General features: G+C 40.3%; 1 protein-coding gene across 1 annotated transcript; it reads left to right on the plus strand.

Moving 5' to 3' along the window:
* Positions 1–405: 405 nt before the first annotated feature.
* On the plus strand, positions 406–10,742 carry LOC142660165 (3-galactosyl-N-acetylglucosaminide 4-alpha-L-fucosyltransferase FUT3-like). The gene is made up of 4 exons (XM_075836748.1): positions 406–622; positions 3,903–4,872; positions 8,867–8,910; positions 10,330–10,742. The coding sequence occupies exons 1-4, from the start codon at positions 406–408 to the stop codon at positions 10,740–10,742; spliced, it is 1,644 nt and encodes a 547-aa protein (XP_075692863.1).
* Positions 10,743–12,282: the final 1,540 nt, after the last annotated feature.

The following is a 12,282-nucleotide window of genomic DNA, read 5'->3' on the forward strand; positions in this document are numbered from 1 at the left end:
ATGGGGAAAGGGGCAACAGAATCATGGCTGCACTGCTTAAACAACAACATGAGAAATCTTTTATCTCTGAGATCCTGACTTCTTCAGGTGTTAGAGCTACTGAATCGAAGGACATATCACAGGCCTTTACTCATTTCTACCATGGCCTATATAATCTTAAAGGTGGGGATAGTCCGCAGGGTAACCTGGGGGATAGCACTAGAAAGTTTCTAGATAAACTTAGCTTACCTCAACTCACACAGGAAGATCAACTAGCGCTTACTGCACCCTTTTCCACAGAAGAACTTAATTCTTAAAACAATACCATCCGGGAAAAGTCCTGGCCCAGATGGTTATACGATTCAGTACTATAAGACATTTAGTGGTATTCTGTTGCCCCATTTCACATCTATGTGTAACTCATTGATGGGGGGAGCTCAATTGACTCGCCAATCTTTGGAAGCTCACATCACAGTCCTCCCAAAGGACGGGAAGGATCCAGCACTATGTGGTAGCTATAGACCTATATCTTTACTAAACACGGATCTGAAATGGTGGGCAAAGGCTTTAGCGACTAGATTGGGGAAGCTTCTGCCCAAACTCATTGGCCCAGAACAAACGGGATTTGTGGGAGGGCGTCAGGGTAAGGATAATACTACAAGAGTAGTTAGGTTAGTTCAACACGCTCGCTCGACACACACCCCAATGGCACTACTTAGCACAGATGCCGAAAAGGCTTTTGACAGGGTGAGCTGGCAATATATGGTAGCTACCTTGTCAAAATTTGGGATCCCTATTGAATTCATACAAGCTATATTGACACTCTATCATAATCCGAGTGCTAAAGTCAGAGTAAATGGCATATTGTCGGATTCCTTTCAAATTTCAAATGGTACTAGGCAGGGATGCCCTCTATAACCTACACTGTTTGTGATGGTGATGGAGACCTTGATACAAAGGATCCGCCAAGATGACAATATAGCTGGCCTGAAGATAGGTCAATTCACGCATAAAACGGCTGCCTTTGCGGACGATCTGCTACTGTTGGTGACTAAGCCGTCTGTCTTCCTTCGGAACATAACACAAGCTTTTACGGAATTTGGTGCAATATCTAATTTTAAAATTAACTATAGTAAATCTGAGATCCTTAATGTCTGTACCTCAACAGGTAGTTGCAGCGGTGACGGGAACATCTCAGTTTCAATGGATTTCTACATCAATCTCGTACCTAGGCATTACCATTTCTAATTGCCCATCACAATTGTATACCCTCAACTATATACCTCTAGTAGCGGCTATTAAACGTCAACTAGATTCCTTGAAGTTCCCGTTTATGTCATGGATGGGGCGGAAAAATTTCCTAAAGACTTTTATAGTCCCAAAAATTTTATACCTGATTCAGACGTTACCACTGTGGCTACCAAAATCATTCTTCCTCTCCCTAAAGCGTATATTCTCGAATTTTCTATGGAACAAGAACAGACCAAGACAGAGGCACACACAACTGATTAACTCGGTTAAAATGGGAGGTATGGGACTGTCCGACATACACACATATTATATTGCTAATCACTTGAATAGATGGGTTGAGCTGCAACATCCCTCTCAGACTTCTCTTTATACGGAAGTAGAGAATACTCTTATGCTTAGCTGGGAACAGAGGGGCCTGTGGAGTCTCGCCAAAAGTTCACACCTTGACCAATACTCTAGCATTCTTTTAAAGGGAACCATCCTAGTGTGGCAAGACACACATAATAGATTGAACTTGCTCGGGATGCCTTCACCACATATGCCTTTACGTTTAGTGCCTTGCTATGTACATCGGGATTCTACACTAATACCAGATCCGTGGGACATACCACACCACATGAAAGTTTCCGTCCTGATGACTGGTACTCCGCAGAGAAGTGTCCCCACGGTATTTGATAAATTAGGAATAAAGTCTCGTGATTTCCTCTTTAAACACACTTTTATGAAATGTTGCACGGCTATGCTTAACTCCCTACCCATCCAAACATCTCCTCAGAATTGGTTAGATAAGATGCTCATGAGCTCTATACCCCAGCGTAAGATACTATCTACCTCATATAATCATCTGATCTCACTGACTTGCCCACCGACTCCAAGCTATATGGAAAAGTGGTCGACAGACCTCCATATATCATTGACCGAGCCCGAAATTAGATTCATACTGTCTAACGCATTAGGTTTCTCTAGGTGTACTAGAATACAGGAAAGCTCCTACAAACTGTTAACTAGGTGGTATAAGACGCCTGTGGTCCTACATGCTATTGATCAAGAAGTTACGGACCGGTGTTGGAGATGTAACACCTCAAGAGGTACTTATTTACACATATGGTGGACATGCCCCCTTATTGTGCCTTTTTGGCAGCAAATAGAACAGAAAATTAATAACATTTGCTCTACAAACTTACACTTAACACCTGAGTTAATCCTATTGTGGAAACCGACACCCAGTTTTACCCCCAAGAAGCATTGTCTTCCAACCCTGTTGCTCACAGCAGCTAAGCTATTAATACCAAGTTGCTGGAGATCAACAGAAGCCCCACAGTTGAGGCATTGGGTGAACAAGGTATCAGAATTAGAAAGACTAGAGGAACTGGCACATTGGGAACTGCTAACTAGAAAGAAGTATCTTAAAATATGGGGACCATGGAAAGACCGGGCAACTTCAATTTGAACTAGGTAAGAGTAATTGTAGGAAAGTAGTTTCTATATCATACACAATGGGATTAGTATACTTTGCCTTCATCAATATCATAAATAACATCTATGTTAGCTAAATTCAACACCAGTCCACCTTCCTACCCCCCCCCTCCCGTACCTCCCCTTTCCCTCCCTTCTTGTTGATCAGAGGATATGTAAATCAATATATGTTCCACATTCTTAATGGAATTTACACTGCTCAAGATATGTTTTCACACTCATTTCCTGCAATAATGATAAATCCAAATGTGATTCCTGATGGATGTGAATTTTCTGTACAACATGTTATTTTGAATGACATATTTTTGTATGTAATTTTTTGGAGAAAAATCAATAAAAACAGTTTTGAAATAAAATAATGCATACTGTAAAATTTGGTAGAGGAGTGATAATAGTCTGGAGCTATTTTTCAGGGCTTGGTCTAGACCACCTATTTCCACTGAAAAGTAATGTAACTGTTACAGCATACAAAGACATTTTAGACAATTTATATGCTTACAACTTTGTGGCAACAGTTTGTAGAAGGCCCCTTCCTGTTCCAGCATGATTGTGCCCCCTGTATACAAAGCGAGGTCCCTACAAGGTTCGACGACTTTGAGGAGGTACTCGAGTGGCCTGCACAGAGCTCTGACCTCAATTTAATACCTTTGTGATGAATTGTAATTAAGTTTGAGAGCCAGGCCTTCCGATTCAAAATAGGTGCCTGACCGAACAAATGTTTTTTTACCTGAATGGCTACAAATTAGCACAGTCACTCCAAGTGAATGGAAAGCATTTCAGAAGAGTGGAGGCTGTTATTGCTGCAAAATTATGTCTAACTCCATGGTTTTGGAATGAGATGTCCAACAAACTCATATAGGTTTGATGGTCAGGTGTCCACATGCTTTTGGTCATATTGTGTGTGTGTGTGTGTGTGTGTGTGTGTGTGTGTGTGTGTGTGTGTGTCCTTTTTTGTATTTTTTTTTTAAATTAAAAAATGGCTATTCTAGCTCTGAGTGGGGTTGTCACCCTTACTATATGCTTATCTATTATTGACCAGTTAGTTGCTTGTTTTATATTTCAAGTGTAATAATGTATAAATACTAATTTTCTTTTCAGATCCTTCAATGCGTGTTTGATGATGAATAGACGCCACTTCCTTCAGTTTATTTCTTTATTTGCGCTACAGATTTTTTTGTTTTTGGTCTTCTTCATAGTTCTAAACCCCAACACCAGATATAATGTCCAGTCACTTTCTGAAAAGACAGAAACTTACTCCAAACACGAGAATGAAAAGAAACATGTAATCCTTTTGTGGAACTGGCCTTTTGGAGACCAGTTCCCACTGAACCAGTGCCCAGAAGAATCTTGTGGTGAACGCTGTTTATTTACAGATAACAGGAGTTTTTATAATTTAGCAGATGCTGTAGTAATCCATCATAGAGAAGTGAGCACCTCTACAGAATTATTACCCCAGGATCCACGACCTACAAGACAGTACTGGATTTGGTTTAACCTGGAGTCGCCTAACAACTGCCCCAACTTACAGATGATGAATAACCTCTTTAACCTCACCATGTCTTACCGGGTAGACTCGGATATTTTTACCCCTTACGGTTGGCTAGAGAGGCCTCGAAGGTCTAAGAACTTCAACATACCTGAAAAATACAATCTAGTAGCCTGGGTAGTAAGCAACTGGGACCCAAATTATGAAAGGTCAAAGTACTTTGAAGTTTTAAAACACCATTTGGATATTGATGTATATGGAAAACATCATAATCCATTAACAGTGGCTAGCCAATCTCTTGTATTGTCCAAATATAAGTTTTACCTCGCTTTTGAAAGTTCTAGAGATACAGATTATATTACAGAAAAGCTTTGGAAAAACGCATTCCTTTCAGGAACAGTACCAATTGTATTGGGTCCTCCACGCAAAAACTATGAACGCTTTATACCCCAAAATTCATTTATTCATGTTGATGATTTTTCCAGTCCCCAGGAGCTAGCGTCTTACATTCTACAACTAGACAAAGATGATAAAAGGTATCAAGCATATTTTAAGTGGAGAGAATTGTTTCAACCTACTAAACCTAGAGGATGGGACACATTCTACTGCAAAGTTTGTGAAGCCTTCAAGAATGTTCCATCATATAGAACTGCACCTTACCTGGAAGAATGGTTTAAAAAGTGACAATATTCGCTAAATCATTATATTCTAAAATAACAGGTCAATGACAACTACATACAAGGCCACTCACGTTAGTAGTGAGAGAAATTAATTCCACCAATGTATCATGCATTTTTTCAGTTGAATCATAACCATATCAAAGATCAAAGGGGTTGTCCAGGATTAGAAATGTAGTGAATGTAGCTTAGCTTCAATACCAGATAAATACCATGGAAGACAGTAACACTGTTTCTGGAAAAAAGCAGACCATTTTTCTAATCCTGGGCAACCCTTTATAAAATGGATGAGATTAAAGGAATGTGTATTATATTACAAAATGCAATAATTCACTTTAAACATTCATGCAAGATGTGTAATTTTATAATACTATGTAGCACTGTGTGTACTTCCTATACACAATTGGTAAATAATGGTTAATATGATAGTGATATATATATATATATATATATATATATATATATATATATATTGGTCTTGGGAAATACATTGATTTTTTTATGTTTAATCTGAACTTCATTTTTTTTCATTTTTACCAAGTTAGAAGGGGAGTGTAGAAAGGGAAATGTGTGATGGGCTTCCCCTATCATATAACTGTAATATTGTATGTGATGAGTAGTATACAATTAGTAATTTCATATCAATGTTTTCACTTTCCAGCTAAGAGAAGTAGTCAAAGTCATGATATGCACTATTAGTTAAAAAATGAAAGGGGTGCATAAAAATAACACCAAACTGTGCAGGAAGAGAAGGCTTTAGAGAGACAAATTCCCTAAATTTCTTCTTTCCTACCTGTAGTCAAATGCAATTTTCAATGAGATAAATGGAAATTTATACACCATGATGACTATTGTGCCCCCATCTTTAGTGCTTATTCAGATGGATCCATTATACAGCATACGTTTTAGACCCAAACATGGGCCTTTCTCAAGCAATATCTCAATGTGTCAACAAAGTTTATATAGGCGATGTGATGTCATTTGATAATTATACCCAATTTAAAAAATAGTGTTAAAAATAATCAAAATATAACATACATAATAAAGTGTAATGTGACTATTACATAGACAATGAAGTGACCAATGCAATAAAGGGAGTGTTACATATGACAGACAATGTTCATAATATAATACATAAAAGGCTATAATAATATGATCAATCTGTACAATTTACATATGTGTATATTTGTATTAACGTCATCAAGGATCCACGTATCACCCATCATGTTTCAAAAACAAGCACCGTATTCCGGCGCCTGGTTTATTATACTGTGCATGTCTATATTGGAACAGTCCCATTTGATCATCATATGAAGAATGTGCATGTCTAAAAAAGACCGCTCATGTGCTCTATGAATAAGAAATCTTAAACGGACAAAGATTATAGGGACAGTTTCCATTAATAGAAAAGTATAAATGCGCTAGTCAAAAGCAAACCGTGCATGCTTATTGGCAATCGCCGCTCCCTTAACGGTTATACCACGGTAAAGCATATTCAGCATATACTGTCAAAACGTATCTTATCATGACAACACAGTATCTTAGTGGCTTTTTCTAAAGATAATTTCTATGTCCAACCCTGAAGGCACTCAACTCCGGAAGGATCCATCCCTTATCTCGGGAATCTGAATGCCCAGATAACCTAGACACTGGTAACTACGATGTACATATAGCCTACCATGGTACCAAGCTTCAGGTATATGAGATAGCATAACCAGGGAGTGCTGGTCCATGACCGCACTGAACAGACTATTTTTGTCATATTGGTAATGTCATGCTACACAATATCACTTATTTCCTCCAAATCCAGTATATTGGTTGTCACTATTTCAGAACATATAAAAAATATGTATTAAAAGAATATATTTCTATGTTACCATGTTTGCCTATCGATACAAAGTTGGGAATCATCAACAATAAATTAAAAGTATGAAGACAAAATCTGACTGTTCTTAATCTCAGAAATATTTTATTACAAGCCATCTCAGCTAATATTCATAGCATCATTCTTCATGTGGTGGAGGGACTCTTGAATCCTCAATGAAATTTTTTTGAAGAGCGCTGTGTAGTGTCCATAAATACAAAGAGATTCTCAAATCTAGAAAAGACAAATACATATTTTAATATAGTATTATCTAAAAAAAAAAAAGAGCGCATATAAATGACAAGTTCTTGTTCTTAAAAAACCTAATTGTACAGTGGCACGTACAACCGTAAATCCACATTTGGAAGGCAAGCCACTTGATCTAATTCACACCACCCACGAAAACATAACTGTCTTTCATCGTGTTTAGCCTCAGCAAAATGTATAGATACTGGGAGATCCAAACATTTAGATTGAATTAATATACTGAATTGGATGAATGTAGATATGGTCCAAGCGAAGTTAAATAAAATAAAAGTGCAGAAGGCCCCGGGACCAGATGGGTTACACCCTAGAATTCTTAAAGAGCTTCGTTCAGTTATTTCTGTCCCCCTCTTCATAATATTCAGTGATTCTCCAGTGACTGGTATAGTGGTAAGGGATTGGTGCAAGGCAAATGTGGTGCCTATTTTCAAAAAGGGCTCTAGGTCTTCCCCGGGTAATTATAGACCAGTAAGCTTAACCTCAATCGTGGGAAAAATGTTTGAGGGGCTATTGAAGGACTATATACAGGATTGTGTGACAAAAAATAGTACTATAAGTGACAGCCAGCATGGTTTTACTAAGGACAGAAGTTGTCAAACCAACCTGATTTGTTTTTATGAAGTGGTGAGCAGAAGCATAGACAGAGGGGCCGCTATGGATATAGTGTTTTTGGACTTTGCAAAGGCATTTGACACTGTCCCTCATAGACGTCTAATGGGTAAATGAAGGACTGAAGAACTTATTTATTAATGATATAGAGGATGGGATTAATAGCACTATTTCTATTTTTGCAGATGACACTAAGCTATGCAGTATTGTTCAGTCTATAGAAGACTCGTTCGTGAATTGCAAGCTGATTTGGACACACTAAGTTTTTGGGCAAACACTTGGCAAATGAGGTTTAATGTAGATAAATGTAAAGTTATGCATCTGGGTACCAACAATCTGCATGCATCATATGTCCTTGGGAGAGCTATACTGGGAGAATCACTTGTTGAGAAGCATCTGGGTGTACTTGTAGATCTTAAACTAAATAACAGCATGCAATGTCAATCAGCTGCTTCAAAGGCCAGCAAGATATTGTTGTGTATTAAAAGAGGCATGGACTCGCATGACAAGAATATAATATTACCACTTTACAAAGCATTAGTGCGGCCTCAACTAGAATATGCAGTTCAGTTCTGGCCTCCAGTTTATAGAAGGGATGCCCTGAAGTTGGAAAAAAATACAAAGAAGAGCAACAAAGCTAATATGGGGCATGGAGAATCTAAGTTATGGGGAAAGATTAAAATAATTAAACCTAATTTGCCTTGAAAAGAGATGACTAAGGGGGACATGATTAACTTATATAAATGGCACATACAAAAAATATGGTGAAATCCTGTTCCATGTAAAACCCCCTAAAAAAACATGGGGACTCTCCCTCCGTCTGGAGAAGAAAAAGGTTCAATCTGCAGGGGCGACAAGCCTTCTTTACTGTGAGAACTGTGAATCTATGGAATAGTCTACCGCAGGAACTGGTCACAGCAGGGACAGTAGATGGCTTTAAAAAAGGCTTGGATAATTTCCTACAACGAAAAAATATCAGCTCCGTCGTCAATGTGTAGAAATTTTTCTCTTCACTTTTCCTATCCCTACATTGAACTTTATGGACATGTGTCTTTTTCAACCGTACTAACTATGTAACTATGAATTGTGTACCGATGCTGATTCAGCCTTACTTTCAATTCTAATGATGTTTCACCCACATACAAAAGATTACATAGGACATTAAAGAAGTTAGATCACATGATCTGATCTACAAGTTAGATAATGTCTAATCTTAAATGTTTTGTGCGTTCTTGGATCTGTTAAATCTGATTTAACCAGTTTGTCTCGCAAGTTGTGTGACCTGCGATATGAGAACAATGGAGGTAAGTTTAGTTCAGACAACCGCCCAATATGTGCCAGTGTCTGCGAATAATATCCGAAACTTCACGACTCATATCATTAAATGTGGAGATGAAGAGTATCCTACTACATTCTACAAGGTCTGATCGTGTCAAATCCTGTACTTTTCTCATTTGTCTGTTAATCACCTTCCCAGGATAACCCCTATCATGAAACGTTCTTGTTCGGGTATCCATATTCTCCTCCAAGCAACTGTCATCACTGATTACTCTTCTAGCTCTAAGAAACTGGCTATATGGTAGAGACCTAACTATTTGTCTGGGATGGTTACTATCGAACCTAAGTAAGTTGTTCCTGTCTGTCTCTTTTACATATAAAGTAGTGCTCAATACCTGTTAGAATCTCCACATCTTGAAAATAAATTTTGTCCAAAGAATATGCCACTGTAAAATTTACATCTGGATCTATACTGTTCGGAAAATAATGCAATTCTTCCAAACCCCTCAGATGACTTCACCATATGAGGAATATATCATCTTTGTATTGCCGCCACCTCAGGACTTGTCTGAAGTGGTGGGATACATAGACATACTCCTCTTCAAAAACATTCATAAAGGGGGGCGTGGCGGGAAGAGCATGGAGTGAGATGTGTTTGCCTCTCTCTGTTACACCAGGCATCCCAGCGTCTCTAAAACGTCAATAATTAGGATGATAGTCTCGTCCACCACTGTACTACAACTTGCCTCAGCAACCCTGGTCATGGGGAAAGCTAAAAAGAAAGAGAGTTCAGCAGGACTCAGAGGTTTTTTCCTTCCACAAGGTCCCAAGATGGCACTGATACCAGACTTGACACAGTACTGGAAGATAGAAGTACTCCATCGCCAGCTTATTCATTCATTTCTACAGCCAGTGCACCTGGATATACTCATTCTCCACCCAAAATCTCCTTTCCGATAGGACCTGATACCCCTCGTAGTAATGTGAGTAACTGCACGGTGCTCCCCGTTTTGTCCCCTATGACGCAAATAGACGGTGAGACTCCATGTTCACTGCAAAACTTACCTCCTGCTACTCCGTCTCTCCAGCCTGTGCCTGAGGACATACTTAAAGTTATGCTAGAGGGTTTGCGATCCTCTCTCCAAAAAGACATACAGACAGCCTTTATGAATATACAGGCTCAATTTTCTGCACTGGGGAAAGAACGTCCCACATGGAGACCAAAATGGCGGAATTTTCTGCTGCTCGAATTGAGTTAGTTGACCTTAATACCTCTCTAGCAGAAGAGGTGGGAGTAATGCGCATGAAAATACCTGATATGGAGGATCGCTCCATGCGTAATAATGTGAGGTTTAGAGGCATTTCTGAGTCAATTTAACCAGGACAACTTGGAGAACTTCTTGCTGACTTTTTTGTTACACTCTTACCTGATTCACCTTAATCAGATCTGCTTATTGATAGAGTGCATCGAATTCCAAAACCTCAGGTGCTACTTGCCGCCATTCACAGGGATGTGATTGCTCAGTTGCACTTTTACCCTTTTAAAGAAAAGATGATGCAAGCTGCCAGAAATCCTGTAGATCTTCCCAAAAGATTTCAAGTTGTGTTGGTATTTACCGATTTATCTGCAGCCACACTGGCTAGAAGGAGGGAATTTCAGGAAGTTGCAAAAATCCTGAAGACGCATCGTATTCCATACAAATGGGTTTTCCCAGTTAAGATGGTGATTTCGAAAGATGGCAGGAAACTGATTGCGACCTCTCCAGGGAAAGTGATGCAACTCATTCAAGAATGGCGGTTAACCCAGAACACATCTTCATCTTCCTCTCCAAAACAGAAATCAACACTTAGAATGTAAGGGCAGATTCAGACAAACGTTAAGTTTTTGCGCGCGCAAACAACGCGGCGTTTTGCGTGCGCAAAAACCATTTGACAGCTGCGTGTGTCTTCCGTGTATGATGCGCGGCTGCGTGATCATAGAGATGAGGCTAGTCGACGCCCGTCACTGTCCAAGGTGCTGAAAGAGCTAACTGATCGGCAGTAACTCTTTCAGCACCCTCGACAATGAATGCCGAACACAATATACAGCAACCTGTTAAAAAAAAAAGAAAAAGTTCGTACTTACCGAGAACTTCCCTCCCGGCCGTTGCCTTGGTGACGCGTCCTTGGTGACGCGCCTCTCTTGACATCGGGCCCCACCTCCCTGGATGACGCGGCAGTCCATGTGACCGCTGCAGCCTGTGCTTGGCCTGTGATTGGCTGGAGCTGTCACTTGGACTGAATTGTCATCCCGGGAGGTCAGACTGGAGGAAGAAGCCGGGAGTTATCGGTAAGTCAGAACTTATTTTTTTTTTTACAGGTTCATGTATATTGGGATCGGAAGTCACTGTCCATGGTGCTGAAACTGTTTAACTCTTTCAGCACCCTGGACAGTGACTATCTCCTGACGTCGCGTACCGGAAATTTTTTTGCCGGGTTCGGCCAAAACGAGTTCGGCCGAACCCGGTGAAGTTCGGTTCGGTTGTCCGGGTTCGCTCATCTAAAAAGACACTCCGTTTGGATGTTTGGAAACAGAAAAGCACGTGATGGTTTTCTGTTTACATTCATCCTTTTGACAGCTGGTGCGCTGTTTCAGTCGGTTCGCACGGAAGTGCTTCCGTGCGACCTGCGTGGTTTTCACGCACCCATTGACTTCAATGGGTGCGTGATGTGCGAAATACGCGGAGATATTGAACATGTCGCGTTTTTTGCGCAGCTGACAAACGCTGCGCAAAAAGCACAGACTGTCTGTACTGCCCCATAGACTTGTATTGGTCTGTGCGTGGCGCGTGAAAACCACGCGGCCCGCACGAACCGAATACACGTTCGTGTGAATCCCCCCTAAGAAGAATGGGTAACTAAATCTCCACATTGACTGCATTATGGTATTTCTGATGATAGAAATGGAGTCTTCTGTAAAGTTCGAGTGATTTGAACTATTTCAGTGCCAGTTCTTGCAATTACTACTTTCTTATCTTCCAAAACTTTTATGTTTCATACGTATGCCATGGATACGGTTCATGTTGAAACACTACAAGTGATGTGTTTCATTTCCCTCCCATGTCATCCTGACTTTGGTTGCGATGTTTCCTCATTCAGGAAGTTGTTCAATGTTTGTTTGTCAGTTATAATTATTTCTGTGTTCTCAGGTCTATGCCAGGCATGTGTCAGATACTTTGAATATGGTGATCTCATTTTGACTAAGATGTTAGAGAGGCAGTGGCGTAACTACCGCCGTAGCAGCAGTAGCGGCTGCTACGGGGCCCGCGGCATGAGGGGCCCGTGTCGCCTGCCGGCACGGGCCCCCACCGTGGCCGGAGGCTCCGCTAGCAGCCGCTGTGGCTGCTACAGCGGGACGC

This window comes from Rhinoderma darwinii, chromosome 9, assembly GCF_050947455.1.
Source record: "Rhinoderma darwinii isolate aRhiDar2 chromosome 9, aRhiDar2.hap1, whole genome shotgun sequence".
Taxonomy (NCBI): domain Eukaryota; kingdom Metazoa; phylum Chordata; class Amphibia; order Anura; family Rhinodermatidae; genus Rhinoderma; species Rhinoderma darwinii.